The sequence below is a fragment of the Oncorhynchus masou genome, chromosome 10 (genome assembly GCF_036934945.1).
Source record: "Oncorhynchus masou masou isolate Uvic2021 chromosome 10, UVic_Omas_1.1, whole genome shotgun sequence".
Taxonomy (NCBI): domain Eukaryota; kingdom Metazoa; phylum Chordata; class Actinopteri; order Salmoniformes; family Salmonidae; genus Oncorhynchus; species Oncorhynchus masou.
The window spans coordinates 21,205,299-21,233,140 of NC_088221.1; the positions used below are offsets into that span (position 1 = coordinate 21,205,299).

At 43.8% G+C, this 27,842-nt stretch overlaps 1 protein-coding gene across 4 annotated transcripts; it reads right to left on the reverse strand.

Moving 5' to 3' along the window:
• Positions 1-1,531: 1,531 nt before the first annotated feature.
• LOC135547312 (ATP-dependent RNA helicase DDX3X-like) lies at positions 1,532-27,842 on the reverse strand. Of its 4 annotated transcripts, none has more exons than XM_064976187.1 (19): positions 27,535-27,842; positions 23,397-23,445; positions 23,223-23,270; positions 17,799-17,909; positions 17,143-17,269; positions 16,927-17,034; positions 16,597-16,696; positions 16,314-16,449; positions 15,997-16,091; positions 15,734-15,832; positions 10,725-10,885; positions 10,375-10,519; positions 10,142-10,286; positions 9,209-9,256; positions 5,987-6,168; positions 5,688-5,805; positions 4,932-5,088; positions 4,683-4,819; positions 1,532-4,497 (listed from the first exon to the last, which is right to left on the reverse strand). In XM_064976187.1, the coding sequence occupies exons 1-19, from the start codon at positions 27,577-27,579 to the stop codon at positions 4,400-4,402; spliced, it is 2,109 nt and encodes a 702-aa protein (XP_064832259.1). In that variant the 5' UTR covers positions 27,580-27,842; the 3' UTR covers positions 1,532-4,399. The 4 variants fall into 4 exon arrangements, with proteins under 4 accessions (XP_064832259.1, XP_064832257.1, XP_064832260.1 ...); XM_064976185.1 differs by having other exon boundaries at positions 17,730-17,909; XM_064976188.1 differs by lacking the exon at positions 17,799-17,909.

Below are 27,842 nucleotides of genomic sequence, written 5' to 3' on the forward strand. Positions count from 1 at the left end.
TCATTGAATATTGGCTACTGCCTGAAATTAGGTGACTCGTTTTATAGTGTTTGCTAGTGCTGTCTGCATTTCGTTTTGCTGGCTAACAAGTAATATAGCTACGTTTAGCAGGTAGATTCCACTCAACGGAAGGTATAGTATACCTATTGTAATTTTTACCCCAATTAATTGTGTTATCAAGCTGCTGTGTCTCTAAAATCGTTCGGCGATTACTGATCAAACCCGCTAGCTAGCTAAACAGACCGCTATGCAGCGCTAACAGAAGGCTCATAATAGCCAATCACAACACTGGATTGGCCTATGGCAGGAATATGTTAGGGAGCCCGTCACTCAGGTGAATGTTCCCAAGCCAAGGTTTCTAGACTTGGTTTTGACACCAGACATTTTAAAGATCTGAGACCATGCACACCAACAATGCAGGATAGGTCTGTTTATAAACGGTTCAGACGGCGTATAAATGTAAGCGTTATATACATGGAGCTTTGTAATTACAAAAGTCACGTTTTTCATTGACATGACTACAGGCACCTTACTGGACAGTTTAGTATTAAGTGTGAATAAATACATGAACTAATGATATACAAGGGTTCAGTTTCACGAATGGTTAACAAAATACCTAGTAATGTATTTGCAGTTTATAAGTAGTGTTCTGAAAACTGTTTTTAATTTTAGTCATGGGCAAAAAAAAAAAAACTGCATTAAAATAGGTAACAAGCACAAGACCCTTCAAAAACACAATGTAACGAGGAAATGTTGCATTATAACATCACCATGGAGCCAACACTAAAATGCCATTTAGGAATTCTGAGAATAAAAGTCTGACAGTCATAATTATAACTGGACATATACTTTTTTTATATCATAAAACACATTAAACAGACGCTGTGTTCTTACCTGTCGATCATGTATGACATGTCCATGTGTCTGTCCTGCCGGTTAGTCAGCAGAGCACACGCACATATAGGACTGAACAGTCTAATAGGTTGTCTGAGAGGCAGTGTGTGCGTATCTGGTAGAACAAGTGTGCAAGTACATTTGCATGAATAATGTGTGTTTGATAGTGTGAGCGCACCAGTGTGTGTTCCTGCACAGCAACCCCCACTAAAACCTGTATGTGCATGCAGGGATCATCAAGCATGCTCTTAACCTCATCCACTGATTTGTGGTCAGATAATCCTAAATGCTTCTGGTATTCAACTCAATAACCAGTGACTTGATCACAAAAGGGTTGTGTTGAGTAGGAATGTTGAAACAGAGCACAGGTGTACTACCCAAACTTGCCCAATAAGAATTTGCATCTTCATTTTAAATTGCAAAACATTTGGCGAAATTGTGCACTATTGAACACAACACAACCCTGATTTGATAACAGAAGAATTCCATAAATGAGACAAGTGAAACATGGTGTTAACAATGAAATCTCCCAAATTAACTGAAGCCCATCAAATCAACGCCAACTTCGCTGCGCCTCTCCACAGCCACTCCAGGATATAGCCTGTCCTAGAATTATAACACAAGTCTTAAGACATGCTTGATTTTTATAATATGGTACTTTTGCATTCAAACTTTATTTAGGTAAAATCATACAATAATTACACAGCTGAGTCTTTTCCCATGCTGTGCATTAGCCTCTAAGCTAGTACAGAAAGCAAAGTCTAAGTCTTAAGAGCTCTGGGTTGTTCTTCCTCAGGGCACTGAGCAAGTGGTGCTTGTAGCCTATTCTTCCTGTGGTCAGGCTAGCAGTTAATGTGCTGCTACTGTGGGTAACACTACTGCAGCTGAGACCTGCTCAATACTCTGAGGGAACAATCCCGAGGTGCCATATGCAAATGCGTCAATAGAGAATAAACCACATTGTTTTTTTAAGATTGTCATGTGCCAGACATACACTGGATATTTTTATAAATATAAATCAGGTCAAATTAGAATAAAGAGTTATTATAAACAATGCATACAATTTGAGAATCCCGAACAGTTCTGCACCGATAGATTTAGGAAAATTAGATTTTGCTCTTTTAACAACTTTAATTCCAAACCTTGGCATGTTTGATTAATTCCATTTCTCTTTTTGAAGGCCAATTTGACTATATAATATTTAGAGATGTTTCAAGGCCTCAGGCCCTGACGTCTGCAGATATTATTTTTGACCGAGTCCAATATGTCTTAAACATTAAAAAGCTCACACTACCCCGAAATATATAATTTTTTTCACGCATACAGGTGACATTCAACATTCAAGTGCCAGTGTTTTTGTTACCGTCTTTTGGTCAAGTTTCTTGTAACTTTCAAAGAATCACTTTGAGGCTTACAAAAATAAATATCTCTCAGAAATGCTTAATAAATTACACAAAACTAGCAGCAAAAGTAGAATCTAGAAATCTGTGTGCAAATGGCTAAATTCCCAACTGCTAAATCCCCTGGTCCCAAATAAATCCTGTTTAAATGTTGAGAACCCTTCCCCTTTGTAAACAAGCTGCGTTTTTTTCCACAATCTCCTCACACACAATATTTGGAAGCTTAAGGACATGTATTCAAGACATTTATATAAAACTCTAGATGTGCAATAAAATAACTTTTGTAAAACTTGATGGGCACGACAACAAACAAGGGCCTACACACAAACTCAAGTAGCACCTTTCAATCCAAGTTCTCACTGTCAGTGCATCCGCTTTTAAAGTGAATACATTTAAAAAGTTCAAAAGGCACAATACACTTAAGAAACGTAGTGCACTTAGAGATACTCCAATGCCCCATCTCTCCTCCTCTCGTTGGCTGCTGCTCTTTGAGGGGAAAAGCCTGGTCTGGCCAGTCAGAACCAGAGCTTCATACACATCTAAAGCTGACTACCTCCCAGAGTTGACAGTACACACATGTACCATAAGGAAGGGGACAACAGTCCCCAGTCTTTGGCCACCTTCACAGCAAGGAGCAATGGAAACCAAAGCGATGGCGGTACACTGATAACCCTTGACCTTCACCCCATAACCCCGGCAACAACTGTCCTGCTGTCCAGTCCCTTTGCTTTCTGACTGGTTAACCCTTAATGATGGACCTCCTACTGCTTGTCTCGGATAGATGAACCATGCCCCTCCAACACAGCTTGAAAAGAGAAAACGTTTGTAATTAAGTTAAGCCTGCGACTCGGTTCATTTGTCTTATATCTCCTTGACCAAAAAACAAAACACTAGCATGCGTAGAATACCGGCTCGGCGGTCAACGATAAGACTGTTTAATGTTAACGCTGCACCACAACGTGCCTCCCCGACGCTATCGTCCCCCCCCCGACGCTGTGGTCCTTGTGCAGCCATTTTGAACTTCACTTCCAAGATGGCGGGCATTTTTTGTTTTGATACATGTTTATAGAAGAAACATTTCACTCAAAACTGCCAGTTTTACAATACCACGCGCATGCGCCCGCTCTTCAAATGTAAACAAACCAAAAAACACTGCCCAGTTAATGTAGCTAGTGGCAGGTAACTTACTAGCTGCCATAACACTGTCAAGTCAATTCATTGAGTGTTTGTTTGAATTAAACCCTAGTGTGTGTTTGTTAGCATTGATTTTAACGACTTTCCGTGTTAAGAGATCACAACTGGAATGGCTATTGGAAAGACTACCGTATCCTTAGAGGAGCCTATCCAGGATAGAGTGAGCGAAAAAATTAAAAAGTAATCGAACTCTTCGTCCTTTAAAGATTAGAATACAGTTATTGGCCAAACTAGGAGTACGGCCCAGTGAGGTCGGACGCTACAGTGAAGTTAGCTGTTTGAACTCGATAAAAGGCTACATGATGACCCTGCGACAATTTTGAAAGGTTCAAATGGATTCATGACTCGAGCGAGTCACAATGCCCCCAGTGTTTGCCAAGGTTTGATTAAGTACAAGCTTTTTTTTTTTCTGTTTCTTTTTTCACCCCCAAAATAAAATACAATTTAGAGCTCTTGGCCACATTCATTTGGTGAAATGACAACAGAATTAGTCCTGTCTAAATTCAAAAGGCACAGTACATTAACATACAAATGATCCTCAGGTTATTCTTTTAGGTTCTTATTTTTGTTTATACAAAGAAAAAAGGATGTGCTGTTTTGAACAACGAAAGTCTAGCGTTGCTATATCAGACAATACATGTCAGCATCCTTACATGCGCACTCTTAATCTTAAGTGTGCAAATCTCTGCTCTTCTCCAGTGGATTGGCATCACGCTGGTTATATCTTCGCGTTGCGTCATTCTCCATGTGAGAGAAGCGAAGGGGCAGAGAATCGCAATGTGTGTAATGTACTGTGTGTCAGTGAAAACTACACAGGGTTGAGTGAGCGGGGGTATTTTAGTCTGGCGTAGTCAACATGTGGTTTCCGTGAGGGGATCGGTTTGGTTGGCGTGGCAACCGGGTTTCTATGACTAGTTGCCCCACCAGTCTGTTCCACTACCGGAGTGGCTGTAGTTGCCACCGTAGCCTGCATCATTGCCACCATAGGAGTTCCCGCCTCCAAAGCCACCTGGGAAGGACAGAGGTCAAGGGTCAGTAGATTGTTATGATAGCTGTATGTGAGGTGCTGAATTAATCTATATGGATGACCCCTCACACATGATTGAGTCAGGAATTCCAAATAACCATGGATAAAAACTAAGGGACATTTATAGTGGCTCTTCAAATGGTTCTGAAAAAGGGCCTAGCGCATACCCCCACCAAAGCCGCCACGGCTTCCGCCTCCTCCGTAACCCCCGGTGCGTGGGCCTCCGCGCCCACCACCACCGCCAAAGCCGCCACCACCGGGTGTCTGACGGTAGTCCCTGGCACCAAATCCACCAGAGGAGAACCTAGCGGAGCGAGAGAACAAAAGTTGATACACACAGAACACGCAGCTCTTCTCCTTTCTGATCTAAAACCATTGGTGGGACATTAACATCCCTGAAAATGTTGTGCGTGCACCTCTTGGAGCGTCCGCGTCCTGTGTTGCCCTTGTGCTGGTTCTCATAACCCAGGCTCTCCAGCCAGGACGGTACCTCCTGCTTGGCCTCCACCAGGATGTCCAGCAGGTCTTTGGTGATGTTGCTGTTCTTGTCGTTGAAGAACGACGTGGCCAGACCTACAAAACGCAGACAGCTCTCAATACGCTACACACATATCATGCAGCGCAACTCTCCAGGGCATGCGGTGGAATGAGCAACTTCAGTTCTTGAAAGACTTAAGCCTTCTTAAAAAGACAATTCATGCAGTGTGAGATCTTATGTAATATAATAGTGTAGTTTTACTGTTTATCCTCAGTTATTCTCTTGTTTCTACAACATGTTCCTGAGTCTGTGGTAATGCACTCTCCAACACAACGGGACAATCTACTGTTTTGCAGAGCTAAGCACACCATTCTAATTATACAACTAACCGAATGTCAGACTGACAACAGAACCTGATACACAAGGTGAGTGACGCATGTGACCTAGCTATCACTAACAATATGTGACTCCAAGAATAATTTGGTGATTTATCTGTTTAGTTCGAGTCATGTTAATTATGCAGCCAAAAAAAAAAAAAAAAAGCTCATTCTTGTTTTGGTAGCAAAATGTTCTAAAACGTTTTCCTTCGCATGACCTCGAACACAATCTTGGTGTGTTAGAGCTGGGTCAAAATCCCACACACACATAATGGGTCATGATAGGAGAACCCCCCTTAAACACTAGTCCCACTCACCCAGGTTCCCCACGCGGCCTGTACGACCGATACGGTGGACATACTCCTCTATGTCGCTGGGCAGGTCAAAGTTGATGACGTGCTTGACGTTAGAGATGTCCAGACCCCGCGCAGCCACCTGGAGGAGAAGACAGAGGAAAACATGATGCAACCAGCAATGGCGAAAACCTTTCAGGTGGTGATAGTCGTTATGGTTGTAGGAGCTTCAATACAAATCCCGATACGTTTTGATGCTTGTAGGATAAAAAGGGGGAAATGACATCACTGTCTTGACAGAAGGGTTGTGTGTGTTGCCGTACCGCGGTGGCCACCAGGATGGGGCAGCGGCCAGAGCGGAACTGGTTCAGCGCCTCTTCTCGGTCTCTCTGGGAGCGATCACCGTGGATACTGGTGCAGGCGTAGCCCTCACGGTACAGGAAGTCCTCCAGGGCGTCTGCTCCCTTTTTGGTCTCCACAAACACCAATGTCAGAGACTCCTTACCTAGACAGAGTGAGGAAGAGAGACGTAGCGAGAGCGCGCGAAAGAGATGAAAAGAAAATCAAGCAAACGTTGAGTACTTAGCGCACAGGCTATGAGCAGGATAAAGACTTCAGACAATGAGAGGGGCGATGGGATCAGAAAAAAAAAATGGTGCTGCGCTAACAGAGCAGGTGCTGATAGGGTGACCACATGTCCCAGGTGGTGCAGGACAGCCCTGCATTATGGCCCTTGTCAGACATTCCAACAAGTCTCTTTTACAGTCACATTGCACTTATTACAATATATATATATATCAAAGATGTGGTACTGGTGATGGGACACTTCAATTGTTGAGATCTGATATTCTGATGTAGGCCTACGTCATCTTCAACCAATCACATTTATCAGAACCTTTGTGCTAAATTGCAGCTAATCTTTGAGTGGACAGTTTAACTTGTGCTTCTAATGAAGAGCTACAAAAGGAGGTGGGCCAAGGCCTAAATAGCCGTATTATACTGAAAGGTAATTTTGTCAAACTTGTGAGGGTCTCAATTCTCATAACTTGCTTATTCAGCATACAAAAGTATGTGGACACCTGGTACATCAAACATCTCATTCAAAAAATAAACAGGCATAAATGTGGAGTTGGTCCCTACTTTTCTGCTATAACAGCCTCCACTCTTCTGGGAAGGCTTTCCACTAGATGTTGGAACATGGCTGCCGGGAATTGCTTCCATTCAGCCAGAAGACCATCAGTGAGGTTGGGCACAGATGTTGGGCGATTAGGCCTGGCTTGCAGTCGGTCGGTCGGTCCAATTCATCCCAAAGGTGTTCAAATGGGTGGTGGGGTCAGTGCTCTGTGCAGGGCAGTCAAGTTTCTCCACACAGATCTTGACAAACCATAATGGCCCATGCTTTGTGCACGGGGGCATTGTCATGCTGAAACAGGAAAAGGCCTAACCCAAACCGGTGCCATTGAGTTGGAAGCACTGAATCATCTAGAATGTCATTGTAGAGTCAAGATTTCCCCTCACTGGAACTAAGGGGCTTAGCCCGAACCATGAAAAACAGCCCCAGACCAATATTCCTCCTTTACCACCTAGCCTTCTCCAGGTATCTGCTAAACCCAGATGTGTGTCAGACTGTCAGATGGTGAAGCGTGATTCATCACTCCAGAGAACGTGTTTCCACTGCTCCAAAGTCCAACGGTGGCAAGCTTTATGCCACTCATAGTGTATAGTGATCTTAATCTTGTGTGTGGCTGCTCGGTCATGGAAATCCATTTCATGAAGCTCCCAACGAACAGGTCTTGTGCTAACGTTGGTTCCAGAGGCAGTTTGGAACGCTGTAGTGTTGCAACCGAGGAGACCATTTTTAAGCGCTACCCACTCAGCGGTCCCGTTCTGTGGGCTTGTGTGGCCTACCACTTTGCAGCTGAGCAGTTGTTGCTCCTAAACATTTCCACTTCACAATAAAAGCACTTAGTTGACCAGGGCAGCTCGAGCAGGGCAGAGTTGACAAACTGACTTGTTGGAAAGTTGGCATCCTAGGATGGTGCCACGTTGAAAGTCAGAGCTCTTCAGCACAGACCATTCTACTGACAATGTTTGTCAATGAAGAGTGCAAGGCTGTGTGCTCAATTTTATACTCCTGTTGTGACTGAAATAGCCAAATCCGGCAATTTGAAGGAGGTGTCCAAATACTTTTGGCCATGTAGTGCATTTACTGCTACGACACCCACGGTAAATGCCGTGAAGCCTGGCAGTGAATGCCACGGAAGATGGGACTTGCCGACAAAGTTCAAATATTTAAACCTTTGTCAAACAATGCTAACACTTTTTAAAACGTTTTCAGTTTTGTCAGCAGTGGACCAACACTGCATTAATGGCTATCGACACAAACGGTCAAGTGTGAAACTGGATGGGGGCATGTGGTGGTGTCATTGTTGACATTCTCTGATGACCCTACGTCTAATTCAACAGCAGCAGCATTCAGTAACAGGTAGGCAGCAGGCTGCATTTGGGTAAGGTTGGCATGGCAACACTGAGCGATGAAGAGAACAGGACCAGGTTTGAGTGTCTTAAAAATGCATCCTGCCTTCCTTGGAATAATTGCTTATTTCACATGTTTGGATAGGTGAAGGCTAGTAGCATATGGCAAAAACATTCACCTATCCAGTCATAATATCTGTGCTAATGTCACAGAAGGCGTGATGTCTATTCTAAATATTCAAATCAGGGCTTGGATATCTACATGCAGGTCTAGCGCCTAGGGCAGTGTTCACAAAACTCAAGACCTCAAGGGGTGCACATTTTGGTTTTTACCCTCGCACTACACAGCTGATTCAAATAATCAACTAATCATCAACTTTGGATTAGTTGAATCAGCTGTTTCTAAAAACATGTTTTGTCGTAAAAAAATAGTTTTTTTACAATGACAACGCCTACTCATAATTGGTTCAACACCGATGAGGTCATTGGAAACTCGTCGTCTGTCCCCCCCCGCAAAACACACTTAATTTATATTTTTTACCCCTTTAACATAGATGGACTAAACCTACTTTTATAGGAGACGTAGCTCCTTTAGACAGTTGACTAACAGAGTGTAGCTCAGTTTACAAAGGCAACAGCCTAACGTGTCCTTAAAATCTCCCACACTTGTGTGTGTGTGTGTAACACCCAGACAGTAACACCAAGCCAAAAACACCAAAGCTGTGCTCCAATTAACATCCTCCTTTGAGGATGGTAAGCATTACTGCTGGTTCTAATGACAGGGTTGGCAAACCCTGCTCCTGGAGGGCTATAATTTAGTCTTAGTGTTGGGCTGGAACAAAAGCCTGCACACCAAAGCTCCCCAGGCCTCGAGTTGCCCACCCCTGACCTAAGGGTAGGATTCCCCTGGCCCTGAGACTACAACCATTATGTCTGACCCTAAAGCTCTTTTGAGAAATTATGAAAGGAGAAATAGAGGGTTGGGGACCAGGGAAGGGAAAAGGATGGAGTGGGATGTTTGCCGGTTGGGAGGGTCAGACTGGGGGTTATAGTACCATAATAATACTTACCGGGTGTCACTGCAGCCTCCTGAACATCAGGAGCATCACTGGGAATGACTAAATAAAACCAAACCGCCCAGTAGAGTAAACCAAAGGCAGTGTGGAGTAACTTAACAGTTCTTAACAGATATGTAATAACTAGCGCTTTCCCAATCATCCACCCTCCGTTTCACCCAGGGGAGAATGGTGAAGGTTCATCATGTCAACTAGTTTAGGAGACATGTCCATGGGGCAGTTAATTTACTTTGGGCATACAGACTAACAGGTGGTTGGGGGTGGGGGCAAGGGAAAAGGCTAACAAATGTACCCTTTCAGATAAACACCGTAGCAAGTATCATCAATTAGTTTCAATACATCTGTGACTGAACCAATGATTTAAATATACACATATACACACACTAGTTGACTGATACGGGGCACAGTGTTGAAGCCACAGTGTCTCCATCTTGGCACTGCCCCACTATTGTAAAAAAAAACATTTTGGCAGCTATAGAAATGCATTTCTTAATGTCTACATTTATGTTCTCCACATTTATTTTATTACTGACCACCTTAATGCACACGTAAAATTATATTTTGAGACAAAATATATAAAAATGTCTTTAAAGTAAACATTTGACTTTACTAATGTTACTGTGCCCACTACAACACAAAATAATTAAACATGAAATTTTGTCCGAGAAACATTAATTGAAATAGTGTAGAATTCCATTAGCCCTGGACTGCTCCTACTGGGGAGTGCCAATATGGCCGACCGGTGGCTTCAGAGCCTCTCAATGACCAATACATAGCATCAGCAATCCAGGGCTAATATGCATAATTGGATTGAACGTTATACCTGTGTGAATGGAGTTTGGTGTGAGAATGTGAGCGTGTGTAAAAGGGTTTGAGGGTTATGGGGTAGAGTTGGTGTCTTTGTTTGTTCATGTGTGCGTTCCTTACCTGTAGCGTTGAGCAGGTCCAGGAGGAAGGATCTCTTGTCACCATCCTCCACCCACACTACTTTCTGGGTGATGTTTTCTGAGGTGGAGCCCACGCGGCCCACGGCCAGGAAGATATAGTCCTCTAGGAAATCACGCGCCAGCATCTTAGTCAGAAATACACACAGTCAGAAACACGCACCCAGGATTTTACTCTATTTCTTTTTGCGCCACTACTGGTGCATGCTTGTGTACCTGGATCTCCTTGGGGAAGGTAGCACTGAACATCATGGTCTGACGGATGCCTTTAGGGGGCATGGTGTCCTGCTCCACGATGCGTCTGATCTGGGGCTCAAAACCCATGTCCAACATCCGGTCAGCCTCGTCCAGCACCAGGTAGCTGACAGAAACAGCTCACTTAGCACTTTGGTCACTCACTTATGTTAGTGTTGGACAAAACACAAGCCAACTCATTATCATTAACACTAGCCAACTCGTCAGCACGAGTTAACCAGTGCTAATGAGTTAGCTAACAAGTTCTCGTTAGCTTTAGCAAACTCTTTGGCGTTAGCCAATATGTTAGTGTTAGCGCCTGCCCCACTCACTTGCAGTAGTCGAGGCCAATCTTGCCCCTTTCCATCATATCCACCAGGCGCCCGGGTGTGGCCACCAGAAGGTGGCAGCCTCGCTCCAGGTCTCTGATCTGCTGGCCGATGTCAGCCCCGCCGTACACCACACAGGGACGCACACGGGAGCGGTACGCAAACTAAGAGATACACAGGACAGTTCAGAACACTAGTTCAGCCATAATTCAGTTTCAACCATCACCCTTTCATTGTCTTTGGAGTATCGTTCTATAACAGATGTTACCGAGATAAACATCTGACTGCAGAACACTTATGTTACATAGAACTTGATGCGCATAAATCTTGACACAATATAAGATTGTACCTGTGATTAAAGATGGAACCAGAAGACATGGCACTGGGCATTTTGCCCCTCCATAACACACACAGTACAGGGAAAGTGTGCATGCCAAGAAAATACATTTTATTTATCTAGTTGCAATCAGCCTGTTGGGAATCAGTAACATTCAGTTCACCATCTTCCTTAGCCGCAACAAGGCTACTCTACTATACTGGCGTCACTACAACAGCATTCATGGTCTGTCCACCGAAGCATACCCCTGGGCTACAATATCCAAACCCACCACCGGTCTATCGATGTAACCGCATGAAGTGGCATAAACAGTCTTAACCCCATCGCGACGTCCCCCAAAGGCTAACTTTCTAGCCCTTGCTATCTGCTTGCTTGCTAATTCGGCCTGCTAACTGCTAGCTTGCTTAGCCCCGGTCTGCTAACTGCTAGCTTGTTTAGCCCTGGCCTACTAACTGTTAGCTTGTTAGCACAGGCCTGCTAACTGTCTGAATCGCCACATTCCCAGCCAGCCCAACCACTCACTGGACCCATATTTACTTTCAATCTCTTTTCGATTTTTATTCGATTATACCTTCCGGTAACCTGCCTCACCCAATGTGATACGGAATCGCTATTATTTTTTAATTTTTAGAACACATTCAAGAACCTCCAGAAGCTAACCAGATAACTAGCTACAAGCTATTTCATCATTGTTAGCCACTGCTAGCGGCTTTTACCTTCTGCCCAGCCAGACAGTTTTTTTTTTTTAAACCTGGATAATACTCGCCAGTCTAGCTTCCCTGTCCCATCCACCGCTGCCCCCTGGACACTGATCACTTGGCTACATAGCTGATGCATGCTGGACTGTCCATTAATCACGGTACTCCATTCTGCTTGTTTATGTTTTATCTGTCGGCCCAAGCCGCACTCAGGCTCTGTGTGTTGTTAATCCGACCCTCTCTGACTGGTCAACGCCATTTTACCTGCTGTTGTTGTGCTAGCTGATTAGCGGTTGTTCTCTCACCTACTGTTTTAGCTAGCTCTCCCAATAAACACCTGTGATTACTGTATGCCTCGCTGTATGTCTCTCTCAAATGTCAATATGCCCTGTATACTGTTGTTCAGGTTAGTTATCATTGTTTTAGTTTACAATGGAGCCCCTACTTCCACTCTTCATACCCCTGATACCTCCATTGTCCCACCTCCCACACATGCGGTGACCTCACCCATTACAACCAGCATGTCCAGAGATACAACCTCTCTTATCATCACCCAGTGCCTGGGCTTACCTCCGCTGTACCCGCACCCCACCATACCCCTGTCTGCGCATTATGCCCTGAATATATTCTACCATGCCCAGAAATCTGCTCCTTTTATTCTTTGTCCCCAATGCTCTAGGCGACCAGTTTTGATAGCCTTTAGCCGCACCCTCATACTACTACTCCTCTGTTCCGCGGGTGAAGTGGAGGTAAACCCAGGCCCTGTATGTCCCCAGGCACCCTCATTTGTTGACTTCTGTGATCCAAAAAGCCTTGGTTTCATGCATGTCAACATCAGAAGCCTCCTCCCTAAGTTTGTTTTACTCACTGCTTTAGCACACTCTGCTAACCCTGATGTCCTTGCTGTGTCTGAATCCTGGCTCAGGAAGGCCACCAAAAATTCTGAGTTTTCCATACCCAACTATAACATTTTCCGTCAAGATAGAACTGCCAAAGGGGAAGGAGTTGCAGTCTACTGCAGAGATAGCCTGCAAAGTAATGTCATACATTCCAGGTCCATACCAAAACAGTTCGAACTACTAATTTTAAAAATTACTCTCTCCAGAAATAAATCTCTCACTGTTGCCGCCTGCTACCGACCCCCCTCAGCTCCCAGCTGTGCCCTGGACACCATTTGTGAAGTTATCGCCCCCCATCTCGCTTCAGAGTTTGTTCTGTTAGGTGACTTAAACTGGGATATGCTTAACACCCCGGCAGTCCTACAATTTAAGCTAGATGCCCTCAATCTCACACAAATAATCAAGGAACCCACCAGGTACAACCCTAAATCTGTAAACAAGGGCACCCTCATAGACGTCATCCTGACCAACTGGCCCTCCAAATACACCTCCGCTGTCTTCAACCAGGATCTTAGCGATCACTGCCTGTATCCGCAGTCAAACGACCACCCCTCATCACTGTCAAACGCTCCCTGAAACACTGCTGTGAGCAGGCCTTTCTAATCGACCTGGCCCGGGTATCCTGGAAGGACATTGACCTCATCCCGTCAGTTGAGGATGCCTGGTCATTCTTTAAAAGTAACTTCCTCACCATTTTAGACAAGCATGCTCCGTTCAAAAAAATGCAGAACTAAGAACAGATATAGCCCTTGGTTCACTCCAGACCCGACTGCCCTCGACCAGCACAAAAACATCCTGTGGCGGACTGCAATAGCATCGAATAGTCTCCGCGACATGCAACTGTTCAGGGAAGTCAGGAACCAACACACGCAGTCAGTCAGGAAAGCTAAGGCCAGCTTCTTCAGGCAGAAATTTGCATCCTGTAGCTCCAACTCCAAAAAGTTCTGGGACACTGTGAAGTCCATGGAGAACAAGAGAACCTCCTCCCAGCTGCCCACTGCACTGAGGCTAGGTAACACGGTCACCACCGATAAATCCATGATTATCGAAAACTTCAACAAGCATTTCCCAACGGCTGGCCATGCCTTCCGCCTGTCTACTCCAACCTCGGCCAACAGCTCCGCCCCCCCCGCAGCTACTCGCCCAAGCCTCTCCAGGTTCTCCTTTAGCCAAATCCTAATAGCAGATGTTCTGAAAGAGCTGCAAAACCTGGACCCGTACAAATCAGCTGGGCTTGACAATCTGGACCCTCTATTTCTGAAACTATCCGCCGCCATTGTCGCAACCCCTATTACCAGCCTGTTCAACCTCTCTTTCATATCGTCTGAGATCCCCAAGGATTGGAAAGCTGCCACAGTCATCCCCCTCTTCAAAGGGGGAGACACCCTGGACCCAAACTATTACAGACCTATATCCATCCTGCCCTGCCTATCTAAGGTCTTCGAAAGCCAAGTCAACAAACAGGTCACTGACCATCTCGAATCCCACCGTACCTTCTCCACTGTGCAATCGGGTTTCCGAGCCGGTCACGGGTGCACATCAGCCACGCTCAAGGTACTAAACGATATCATAACCGCCATCGATAAAAGACTGTGCAGCCGTCTTCATCGACCTTGCCAAGGCTTTCACCATATTCTTATCGGCAGACTCAGTAGCCTCGGTTTTTCTGATGACTGCCTTGCCTGGTTCACCAACTACTTTGCAGACAGAGTTCAGTGTGTCAAATCGGAGGGCATGCTGTCCGGTCCTCTGGCAGTCTATGGGGGTGCCACAGAGTTCAATTCTCGGGCCGACTCTTTTCTCTGTATATATCAATGATGTTGCTCTTGCTGCGGGCGATTCCATGATCCACCTCTACGCAGACGACACCATTCTGTATACTTCCGGCCTGTCCTTGGACACTGTGCTATCTAACCTCCAAACGAGCTTCAATGCCATACAACACCCCTTCCGTGGCCTCCAACTGCTCTTAAACTCTAGTAAAACCAAATGCATGCTTTTCAACCATTCGCTGCCTGCACCCGCACGCCCGACTAGCATCACCACCCTGGATGGTTCTGACCTTGAATATGTGGACATCTATAAATACCTAGGTGTCTGGCTCGACTGTAAACTCTCCTTCCAGACTCATTTCAAACATCTCCAATCGAAAATCAAATCTAGAGTCGGCTTTCTATTCCGCATCAAAGCCTCCTTCACTCACGCCGCCAAACTTACCCTAGTAAAACTGACTATCCTCGACTTCGGCGATGTCATCTACAAAACAGCTTCCAACACTCTACTCAGCAAACTGGATGCAGTTTATCACAGCGCCATCCGTTTTGTCACTAAAGCACCTTATACCACCCACCACTGCGACCTGTATGCTCTAGTCGGCTGGCCCTCGCCACATATTCGTCGCCAGACCCACTGGCTCCAGGTCATCTACAAGTCCATGCTAGGTAAAGCTCCGCCTTATCTCACTTCACTGGTCACGATGGCAACACCCACCTGTAGCACGCGCTCCAGCAGGTGTATCTCACTGATCATCCCTAAAGCCAACAGCTCATTTGGCCGCCTTTCGTTCCAGTTCTCTGCTGCCTCTGACTGGAACAAATCGCTGAAGTTGGAGACTTATCTCCCTCACCAACTTCAAACATCTGCTATCTGAGCAGCTAACCGATCGCTGCGTACATAGTCTTTCGGTAAATAGCCCACCCAATTTTACCGACCTCATCCCCATACTGTTTTTATTTATTTACTTTTCTGCTCTTTTGCACACCAATATCTCTACATGACCATCTGATCATTTATCACTCCAGTGTTACTCTGCAAAATTGTAATTATTCGCCTACCTCCTCATTCCTTTTGCACACAATGTATATAGACTCTCTTTTTTCCCCCAACTGTGTTATTGACTTGTTAATTGTTTACTCCATGTGTAACTCTGTGTTGTCTGTTCACACTGCTATGCTTTATCTTGGCCAGGTCGCAGTTGCAAATGAGAACTTGTTCTCAACTAGCCTACCTGGTTAAATAAAGGTGAAAGAAAAAAAAAATATGGTTTTGTCTGTCTGTGGGTGGAGTTTTAGCCCACACCTTTCTGGACTCTTCGTAGATCTGCAGGGCCAGTTCTCTGGTGGGAGCCAGGACCAGGGAGAGAGGATACTGCTTACGGCGCCCATATTTACCACTGTCCTGTGGAGGGAAGCAACAAGAGTTGGTCAACCTCAACACACCACATAAATAAAGAGCACACCTGCAAGTTGAGAGGGGGCAATTTAATTGCTTTCATAGAAAAGCAGCGTTTCAGATTGATGGAAAAACTCAACGTTGCAGGCTGCTCGTGTATGTGAGTGTACCTGTCCGTTCTTGCCAGCCGCTGCAGCGTCTCCAGGCCCCTGTGTGTAGATCTGGCTCAACACTGGCACCAGGAAGGCTGCAGTCTTACCCGAGCCTGAGGAAAGGAACATTCAGTCATTTACTCAATGCAATAATCATTCATTTATGCTGGTCTGAAAGAAAATCACCAAACATGTTTTAAATATTTAGCTAAATTTGTAATGCAAGAGAATCAAATTAAAGTCCCTAAACAGGCTCAATTCCATTTTATCCTCTAGCGAATCCTTCCGCTACCGTCTCCCACCTTGAAGTAAAGCTTCTTCATTCATTCTCTTACCAGTCTGAGCACAAGCCATGAGGTCTCTCTTGGACTTGATGACCGGGATAGCGTATTTCTGGACAGGGGTAGGCCGCGTGTAGTGGGTCAGGGCAATGTTGCTCATGATGATCTCACCCATGTCCACATCATGGAACTGAAATACCAAAACACAGGCGCTGTTAGTTTTAGATCACTTCTACTCTTAACTTTTGTCAACAAGAATTACTTGAAAGTGTTCCATAGCGTGTTTCCCTTGATCTACAAGACAATTGTTGACTGTAAAGCCAGTGACGTGACTTACACTATCAATGTGTGGCGGGCAGTTGGATCCAGTGGCCTCCACCGGAATGTCGTCGTATTTCTCAAAGTTAATACCTGTGTTGCCGCTTGAGAACAGCTCCCTGGATGAGCGGAAAAAGATTGGGTTAGAGGACATCACATTAGACAACACCTAACATGACACTTTAAAAAAAGTTACCCAAAATTGCTGAACACTCCCAGCTGTAAGAGTGAGTCGAAGATCAATATGGTGGAGTATGCTTATATAAAATGGCACACTTAAAGTTGCAGAACTCCTAGACACACAGGTTTTGGCCAATGTAACAGTTGAGAGGAGAAGAGTGTGACTCACGCTTCCAAGCGTTCGTTGACGGGGCTGGGTTTGGACCAATCCTCATCGTCCCTGGAGTCTTCCTGCCAGCGGTTGTTGCCTCCACCTCCATAACCTCCACGCTGATAACTACAACAGACACACAGATACACTGCTCAACACACTTCACAATCACCAGCTGTCTGAACACACACACCTACTTGTATAGCAAAATACATTCCGCTGACTGGTACGTACCCTCTGCCCCCTGATGATCCACGGTCGTTGTAGAAAGAAGACTTGCCCCTCCCGCCAAAGCTGTTATAGGCCGCGTCTTGTCTGGGAGTACCTCCCCAGCCTCCACCATCCTGTCCACCACTAAACCCTAGCGAGAGAGAGTGGATAGCTTAGTGAGTACCACCATTCAAATATTGCTTGGGAAGCAGACAGCCATTTTGGTAAATGGATTTGATCGAATGATTGGAGTATAGGATAGACAATCTGCAGGGGCGTTTTTTTTTCTGTATCTTTAAAGTATTGTCTGCGTATTTTATCAATAAAACATATAGCTATACGTGTCTTAAGTAAAGGAGTCTTTTTTGTATTAAGTATTTTATTCTTACATTATTATAAATTACTGGTGACTCAAGGAAATTCTGCCTCTGCAGATAATCTATGAGTAGTCATTCCTAGTATTACCGAGTAAAAATGTGTCTATATGCACAGTAGGACCTAGAGGACCAGATCTAGAGCATAATACAATATCTAATACTTGCATTTGTCTAATAGTATTGGTTATTACTGCGGAATAGATAAATACAATTTGGCACAGTAGGTTTCCCCACCTGCGATGTGCATTGGCTGATTAAACGAGGCGCCACCCATGCTGTTACCGCGGTAGCTGCCACGCCCACCTCTGTCATTTCGGGGAGGCCCGCCGCGTCCCCCGAAGCCCGTATTGCGGTTGTCATGGTAACCATTGGCAAAGCCGTTGCTGCGTCCGCTGTCCCATCCTCCTGGAGAGTCTTCATGGACAGGGTGAGGGGAATGAAAGGAAGAGGGGGATGATGAGACGGAGGTAGAGAAAGTGTACTATGGGGTTGTCATGTTCAGAGACCACGAAGGGGATAGATTGGACTCCCAAGCCCACAGACAAAGGAAAATACTCACATCACTATTAAAATATCAGTTCCCATCACCCTCCTTTCAAATGGGATTTGGCAAAGCTAGTGACTATTGATCAAAGGACTTCTAAAACTATATTTTAGAGATTCAACCTTGTAAAAAGGGAGGCCAACTGACTGAACTTGGCAGTATGAGTTCACAACAGAACATCTCTGCAGAAAACCTATACTTCCAAAGAATCCTACAATACAAGATCGGGCCCCTGTCTGAGGTGGGGACATTCACTACAGCGATATGCCCAGCTCTGCATGCTGGCAGTCTCATCTTTCCCATTGGTGGCAACACCATTATGAGTGCAGGCTCGGCAACAGGCTGGTCAGGGGACCGTTTAGGGCTTCACCACTGCCAGACGTGACAAACAGCCCCAACCCATAGGGTTTTTCTTTCACTTCAAGGTGGTAAAGCTTCAGATAAAAGGTAGCCTAAACATGTAGTAAGCAGCAGCTTCCACATCCACCTGTGGGTCCTCAGCGGCTCCTTCAACACCAGATTTCTCACACACAGGGCAAACCTAATGTGGTGAATACACACACCAGCTGAGGCTTCAGACCAGGCCTAGTGCTGTGCACAAAACACACACTGTCCATATCCCTGTGCACTATGCAAACAGCGCTAGCCAGTAGCCACATTCTGTAGGATCAAAGACTACCATTCAGAGGCATTGCTAAGAAACTGAGTCAGTTTGTTTCATGTTGGACAAGGGGTCCAGAAATACTTGCTCATTTAGCCTAGTCCTCTATTGATGCAAACTGTGCATTAACACAATGGATGCAATAACGTGTAATTCATATTGATGCAGGCTGAATGAGCTACATTAATAAAGACAATTCTGTCTAAATTACTTGAGTTGAAGACTCCAACAGTAAGCAATATACTATATGAATGTATAGAGTGGCTTAGCCAATGGTCAATCAGACAGTAAAATAGCAGGTCTGCTTACTCTTTATGGAGGGACTATTTCTGGACAGAGTTAACACAGATTAAGGTGGAAGGATAGAGGAATCACATAACCAATCAGGATTCAGATCAGTCACCCCCTACAGCAGCACGTTGCAAGCTCTGACATCAATACGCATGGCACAATGCTAAAGACAAGCGAAGCCATTTACATCTAAGCCACACAATTTCAGACCCCAACAAGTTACACAAGGTTTTCCTTGGTTAATTACAGTGCCTATTGGAATGATTCCAAGTAAAGGCTAATAGCTATTTAAGCTCATCAAATGTGCAACATTTCCTTCATTCATTTGTATACTCCTAGAATGACCAGAAGGTAGTAAATACTACATACCAAAGGTTTGTTTTGATACAGCTGTATTCCTACTGCAAACACACAACATAAGGATGTTAGCATTGAGCATACTGCAGCTCCCATTGGCATTAGTAATACAGCCATTCTAGCGACACAGGACAGAATCTCTCTAAAATATCAATTTTAAACAACCATGCAACAGAGGCAAGCTACTGCATACCAGAACACACAGCTTTGATACCAGTCCATGGCTGCATAAGTGATACCCTATTCCCGGTAGTGGGAATTGGGTGTGGTGTTCTCTTAGGGGAATAGCCTACGTGGCATGCAGGTACACAGGTATACCATTTCTGTCTGACCAGACCCCATTGTTAAAAAGTGGTAAAAGTCTAGCTCCTGAGAGGCCAGTCTTGGGTAACCTAAGCAAAGGTACAGGGGAAGGAGGCTATAAAAACAGATTCTCCTTCCATAAGTTGGCTGATGCAAGAGTAGTTTGACATGACACTAATAGTTACCGGCCGTACAGTTATCCCATCCAGGTGTATCGTTATTTGTGTGTCTTTGGTGGCATTGAGGGTACTGCTTAAATGAAACTGTCAGGGACACTACATATTGTAAAGGCTTACAATATGGAAAATACTGTGGGTTAGAACATGTGCAAGATGGCACACACAAAACAAGTTCTCAATACGGATAGCTCATCATTGAAAGCAGCTATAATACGATGTTAAAATTAGATGTGCTGCAATGTCAGCAAAATAATTTCCAAAATCTAACGCATTGGCCTAGATGGAGCTATCATATCCTGTTCCCTCACATATAATTTGTAAGCAGCATCTGAGCAAAACCAGCAGAAAAAAAAGCAAATCAGTTTCAGGTTTGAAGCTGGGTGTCGCATTGTTTTTCAAAAGTCTAATCCCCTTCACATTGGGTTCCATATACACCGATTCAGTTTACCTTGGTGGAATCTGTGCACCTGGAACAACCCACATTGCTGTTTCTGGTGTGTAAAAGGCCATTTCATGCAACTACAAATGCAGGGTGCCCTCAGCACAAAGGAGGCGGAAGGCACTTACAGAAGTTCACTGGAGGTGGCACTGAATAACCGTACTGTCTACCAGAGGAATAAGCATTTTCTGTTGTGGGATTAAAATAAAAAACAATGTCACAAAAGTGTGAGATGAAGCTAACCCAAGAAACGCTTTACCATGATTACTGAGATGTTCATAGGGATATACTCCGGCATGTAATATGTGTACAACTTCTCAGAGGCAAGTCAGTGCTAGCCTAGTTAGCATGAGAATGTCTTCTTAGGACACCTTAAGAATATTGTGATCTGTTGGACCCAGTGGCAGCGAGCAATAAACACAACTGGTAACTTTCCAAATCCAACAATCATGCAGATTATTCAGAAATGGCAGAGAGAATGTTGATGATTTCTCTTGTGCATTAACTGGAAGTATTTTTGTTGGGCCAGGTCTAGAAAAAAAGTTGCCACGATTGAAACAATTGTACAGTATCCTCTGCAATTTTTTGGTGTATGCATCTCAAGGGTTTCCAGACTAAAAAAGTGTTGTAATGGCCTCCCGGGTGGTGCAGTGGTCTAGGGCACTGCATCGCAGGCTCTGCCGCGACCGGGACGCCCATGGGGCGGCGCACAATTGGCCTAGCATCGTCCGGGTTAGGCCGGCAGCGATATCCTTGATCTCAACCTTCGCCTCTCCCGAGTCCTTACGGGAGTTGTAGCGGTAAAAAAAGTTATGAAATAAACAATCAATGTTAATTTTTTTTCTTCTTCGAGCTATGACAGTAAAATTGATTGACTGATTTGTAATAATATTTAAATCAGAAGGAGTTATGGTTTGAAATTCATCAGAAATGTATTGGGAAGTTGAGGAAAACAGGCAATTGTGTATGATCTTCTGTGTAGAAGAGATCATAGATGTTTTTTCCACCAGTCTGGTTTACAGCCTGCTCCTGCCCAAGTCTGTTCTAAGACATTCTGAGGGAAACAGGAGACAGTGTTCCTGAGAGCCTCATCTTTCAGTCATGGGGCCACAATATTTTGTAGCTTAGACCGCTAGATCCACATTTCTAGGAAGAAAAGAGACACTGCTCATTTTTATTACAACCGCTTTTAGCAGCTAAAAGCTGTATGAACCAAGCGCAGTGAGCAATACGGACCCCATTCCAGTATTTTGTCACCCCTGGATGGTCGGGTGACATGTAGAAAGTACTTGTCAACAAGTGGCAGCTTTCCACGACGATCAATAGGACCTCAGGCTGCACGTTTCCTTATTTGTTATAAACGCTATTACGTTTATCTAGAGCTGTAGAAGCATTAAACTTCTTACGCTGGTAGAAGGGCGACATTTGTACATTAAGTATTCCAGGTCATGTGAACATAATTTTATTATTTCCACGCCTGTGAGCCAAGAGTTTAGTCAAGAAAGACACAAATCAGGTTGTACGTCATTGTAGGGCTGGGCAATATGGCTTAAGCCTATATAAAAACAAAAACATTTATTGGTGATTCACAACACACATCTAGATTTTTTGTTTTTCTCCAAATAGGCGTTGTTGTACAATTAAAAGTAAAATACACTATACACTACATTTGACAGTCCTCAATAATCAAATTAATTTGAGGCTTGTGAAATTATACCAAGGCTAAATCAATGACTAAGCCTTACACAACCACAAAACCCACTAAGACTTTATTTTAGCAAAAAAAAGTTACATCTGCTTTTCTGATGGACAGCGTATTGAAAATGCAGATTTCGGAATTCTAACGCAACCCCTGGGTTTATTTTCTTTCCAAAACTTTTACACTAAGGACTTGTATTTAACTAAATTTAATTATTTAGTCTAAAACGGTGGGGGTGGGGGCTGACATGACCCACAGTCATACTATTTGATTACGAATGTTAATGCCCATTTGGGTATCAAAAAAATATTGATTTTGGCCTCTATTACTAAAACCCATAGAAAACACTCAAAAGGACACAGAAAATGAATCACAAGATACAAGGTTGGCGCGCGTCTTAAATCTAGGAGATGTTTTTAAAAACTCAACTTTTTTTATACACACATTTAACCCCTTTTTGGTGTCACAAAACTACCTGCATTATTCAATTATATATATTAAAAGTGGTACCGGTTATCTTCAGACGAGTCCCGTGAACCTTGTGGGGGTCCTTGAGCAAAATGGAGAACGCCATCGTGTTTGTGAGAATTCTCCCTTTCCATAATGTGGTCCCATTAGTTTGTAGCCCAAACTGTTCAGAGACTTGTGGGGGTCGTAGAGCAAAACACCATCGTGTTAGTGAGTCTCCCCTTTTCATAGAGGGGTCAGAAATTTGACGTCGACATTAGAAAAAAGATTTTCAGGATGTCTCATGGTCTGACAAACACAGCTGGAGCTCTGCCACCTTTCACCACAGATGAGAAAGTGCAACACTGGAGGATGCTGATAACTCTAGCTTTAACTGACTGATTTTGATGGGGATTTTTTTATTTTATTTTATTTTAAATGTAACTTAGATTGATGCAACAGTGCTTCAATTAACTTGAGGATTAACTGACAAATGCATGGATTTCTGGTCGAAGTTGTAATTTCAACCTGTCCCGACCCCATTAAAACACTGGCCAAAACGTATTGCACACCTTCATTAATGACAAGTCCTTTGTTATCCAACCGCATTGAATATTTAAATGGAGAACGTGGGAGTTTTTCGGGGGGGGGGTGCAAGCCTGAAACAAGCAGACAGGTTGGCCTATAGAATTGGGAACTGGTAACAATCGGCAGAAGACCTCGCTCAGAGCGAGTCTGTACCCTGGTAATACAAGTCGGGGCTGATGTCTTGTATGTGATTTATTGGGTGTCAAAGATAACGCTTACCGTTTTTGGAAACTTCTTTGTTCCTCAAGTGAGGTGGAATGTAACGCCCTAGGAAGTGGAAAATGGTAGGACTATCAGTTTTCACATTGAGAAACAAATAGTATGGTAAAGCCATCAATGAAGATCGCCACAATGAGCTACACTGAATGCAAATTATTGGCTGTTAATACTTACTTCCTGTGCCTCCTCCCTGTCCGTCAGAGTTCAAGTCTAGGCCAGCAAGCTGAAAACACAAATATACTGTTGGAGTGTATCAAGTGATTTTACCTCAAGCATGGTCAAATACAACCAAGGGGTGAATTAATGCTTCCAAATCTGATGGCATAAAGTGCCAAAAGTCTGATCCTAACACTGATTGGACAGGTTCAAGTTCAGTATGAAGGATAGCCTGTACAGTGCATTCAGAAAGTGGTTCCATATTGTTGCATTACAGCCTTATTCTAAAATTGATTAAATTGTTTCCCCCCCAATCTACACACAATACCCCATAATGACAAAGTGAAAACAGAAAAAAACTGAAATAATACATTTACATAAGTATGCAGACGCTTTACTCAGAGCTTTGTTGAAGCACCAATGGCAGCCTGGAGTCTTCTTGACACCCCTGTATTTGAAGAGTTCCTCACATTCTTCTCTGCAGATCCTCTCAACCTCTGTCGGATTGTATGGGGAATGTCGCTGCACAGCTATGTTCGGGTCTCTCCAGAGATGTTGGATCTGGTTCAAGTCCAGGCTCTGGCCGGGCCAAGGACATTCAGGAGACGTGTCACGAAGCCATTCTTGCATTGTTTTGGCTGTGTGCGAAGGGTTGTTGTCCTGTTGGAAGGGAAACCGTCACCCCAGTCTGAGGTCCTGAGCACTCTGGAAGAGGTTGTCATCAAGGCTCTCACTGTACTTTGCTCTGTTCATCTTTCCCTCGTTCCCGACTACTCTCCCAGTCCCCGCCGTTGAAAAACATCCCAACAACATGATACTGCAACCCCACTTCACCATAGTAATAGTATTGTCTAGGTGATGAGTTGAATGGCACTCAGGCCATCAGACCAGCAAATCTTGTTTCTCATGGTCTGAGGGTCCTTTTAGGTGCCTCCAAGCTGGCTGTCATGTGCCTTTTACTGGGGAGTTGCTTCTGTCTGGTCACTACCATAAAGGCCTGATTGGTGGAGTGCTGCAGAGATGGTTGTGTCCTTATGGAAGGTGCCCCCATCTCAACAGAAGTATTCTGGAGCTCTGTCAGTGACCATCAGGTTCTGGGTCAAGGGCCCTTCTCCCCCAATTGTTCAGTTCGGCCGACCAGAGAGCGCTAGAAAGAGTCTTGTTGGTTCCAAACTTCTCTCATTATAAGAATGATGGAGGCTACTGTGTTCTTGGGGACCTTCAACGCTGCAGACATTATTTGGTACCCTTCCCCAGATCTGTGCCTCGACACAATCCTGTCTCAGGGCTCTACAGACAATTTCTTAAACCTCATGGCTTAGTATTTGCTCTGTCAACTATGGGACCTTATATACAGGTGTGCACCTTTCCAAATCAGGTCCAATCAATTGAATTTACCACCGGTGGACTCCAAGTTGTAGAGACATCAAGGATGATAAATGGAAACAGGGTGCACCCTGTCTCAATTTCAAGTCTCATAGCAAAGAGTCTAAATACGCATGTAAATCAGTATACGTATGTAAATCTATATTTTATGAATTTGCAAAAGTGTCTGCAAACCTTTCCTTGCTTTGTCATTATGGGGTATTGAATCCATTTTAGATAAGTCTTAAATAAAATGTGGAAAAACTGAAGGGGTCTGAATACTTTCCAAATGCAAAGTATACTAAGTCAGTGAATCAAATGTTTACATTACTGAAGTGATTCTGTGTGTTTGGGAAAGTTCAAAGTTACAGCTCTTGGCTTACATGACCAAATTGTTTTTGCATGTGCATGTTGATTTTGTCCATCCCCAGACGCTTTTATGACACTCTGGTTAAAATACCCAAACCAACTATATTAATTTGGGAACAGGTCGAAACACACAAGAAACATGCATTGGACATTTACCTAGCTTGCTGTTGCTAGCTAATTTGTCCTTGGATATAAACATTTACGGATCAAGCATAAATTGGCCTTTAGTCTAGGCCGCCGCAAAGGATTAGTTATTGGTTACTGCTCGACTAAAACAACCTTGGTCGACAAAACAATAGACTAATTGGGGTCAGCCCTATTCCCCGTTCATCTTTCTTCTGTTGATTTGATCAGCAGTAGGCAACCAATTGAGACGCATTACCAGTTCTATTTTAGCGCCTAGCTACACAGACGCACGGAATGCTACAGGTTTGGTCATCCTGTTACATGCTGACCAGACCACCCAAGTTGCTTGTGCTGCAAAATAAATGTACACAAACACATTAGTCAATCATTTCACCCGAACTGCTTGCCAAGCGCCAAAACAGAAATTGATTCTATTTTAGATGCTTTAGGCCCCACATTTTCCATTTCCCCATTAGTTTTTAAGAGCATAACGTGGGTGATTGAAAGATGAACTTGGTACACACTCCAGTCGGTGGTAATGCACCTTAAAAGGTTTGCTTACAAACGCCATATAAAATCCACAGAAAAAACAACTAGGTTTCCCCTTTATATTTATGGTTAAATTGTCAGAGTAGAGAACACACGATTTTGAATGAACCAACATGGGTCAAGATTCTACAAAGATCCAGATAAAAAAAAGGGCCATATGCATTCCAGCTAAAATAACAACCCAATGTTGTCCCACAGCAAATTAGCTAGCAACAGCACACAAGCTAAATTTCTATCATTGTTTCATGTGCATTTTGACCTGTCCCCAAAGTAATATAGTTGGTTCAGGCATTTTAATCTGCTTGCCATGATTGTGTCTCGTGGGAATAGACACATGCACTGAACAGGTCATTGCATTTTGGTACACCAGAAGTACATTAAGTTGCAGAGGCAGTGCATATGTTAGATTTATCGAATTTTCACCCTCTTTACATTTCTGTCAAGCCCTTTATTAGATAAATCCAGCATATGCACCAAATAGGACGCACTACAACATAATGCTGCAAGGCAAACAATGCGTGCCATTAGAATTTCATGTACTTCTGGTGTAACAAAATGTAGTGACATTAAAAAGGTGTGATCAAGGCTTTACCACCATAGTGAATCACCTGCAAAATATCCAAGACTAACGCTTCCAACACACCGACAGTGGTGGCATTTTGGTACACCAGAATTATATTCATTTCCGATGAAACGCTGCGTTTGCCTTGCAGCATTGCGTTGCAGCGGCAGTTGCAGTGCACAAGTTGGATTTATCGACCGTATGCGTCAAACTGTATGAGTAGGTGGCTTGACAGAAGTGGCAGCAACATAAAGTGAATGTTTAACTATTGCTGCATACAAATCCAGATGATGCTGTCGGTGTGATCGAAGCGTTGTTCTGCTGACTAACGTTATATCCAAACACGAGTATACCGGCGAAGTAACGATACATAGACCAATATCCACATAACATGTATTAAAAGAAAGTTAACTAGCTATGTTTTACATAACTAAAACCCGACATTAACTCACTAGCTAGTCAATGGTAGATTGGCTTTGTAAACGCAGTCTGGAGTAGGTTACATACAGTAGGCTACAGTACTGGCGATTGTTATTTCCTGCGCCACGTTTCAAGACTCAGCAGTTACTTTTACCGGCCGGTAAAATTTCATCAATCCAACCAGCTAAGTTAGCTAGCTAACGTAAACTAGCACGCTAAATGTATCTGAATATCAAATGTCAGCTAGATAGTTATCTATGTTGCTAACAAGTATTGGTTCTGTAGCTAGATAGCCAACATTAACCAAGGCCTAAGCACGCCTGGTTAAGATTGCCGTGAGATCAACTACGCAATCGATACCGACCTGTTACGTGTAGCCAACTGGCCTGGCTAATTACATATTAAACACTAAAATATGTATTTTCGACTGTCAGCTAGCTAACTACATTAACATAAAGTTATTGATAGCAAGTGTTAACTATATGTAATCGTTGAAACAAATCATTTTCGAACTACCCAAGTCTTATCAAAACTATTGCTAGGCAGCATCCGCCATCGCCACAGTTAATGTCACCGGCGACAACCAACCACCATTTTACCAGCCACATCCACGCAGTTAGCAGGCTAACATTAGCTTGGCTACGAACCTCTTTAGCTTGGTAGCTTAGCATACGCTTCGCTAGCTGACGGGACGTTATTTTAGCTGTCCTAACTCCATATTTCCTAAGTTATAATTGTATTAAATACATTAAGTAAAACACTCACCTGCTGATCTAGACCGTGTTGATTATCGACGACCACATGACTCATAACTAAAGAGAATAGAGAGGGTTATTTGTCAAGGGAAAGTATTTTCTTTGTTAGCACACTAGCTAGTTTCTTTGAAGATCACAAAATTCTTCCTAGATTCCAGTCCGTAATATGTTGCTAACTTTATGTCCTTTCAGTCAATAAAAGAAGTGTATATAAATGTTCCTTTCTGTCAGTTTTTACGTGGTTGCAAATTAAAGTATCCACTCGAGCTGTAACCGTAACCTTCCACTGGCTTCTCCGTGGTGGAATGAAGCTAAATT

Bases quoted from the DNA above. Each gene is read 5' to 3' on its own strand.
- LOC135547312 (XM_064976185.1), bottom strand. From the start codon at position 27,579: ATGAGTCATGTGGTCGTCGATAATCAACACGGTCTAGATCAGCAG. The intron at 16,450-16,596 runs GTAAGTCACGTC...TTGGTATTTCAG, and splicing joins GCCCGCCACACATTGATAGT to TTCCATGATGTGGACATGGG. The intron at 5,806-5,986 runs GTACGGCAACAC...CTTCTCCTCCAG, and splicing joins CCATCCTGGTGGCCACCGCG to GTGGCTGCGCGGGGTCTGGA.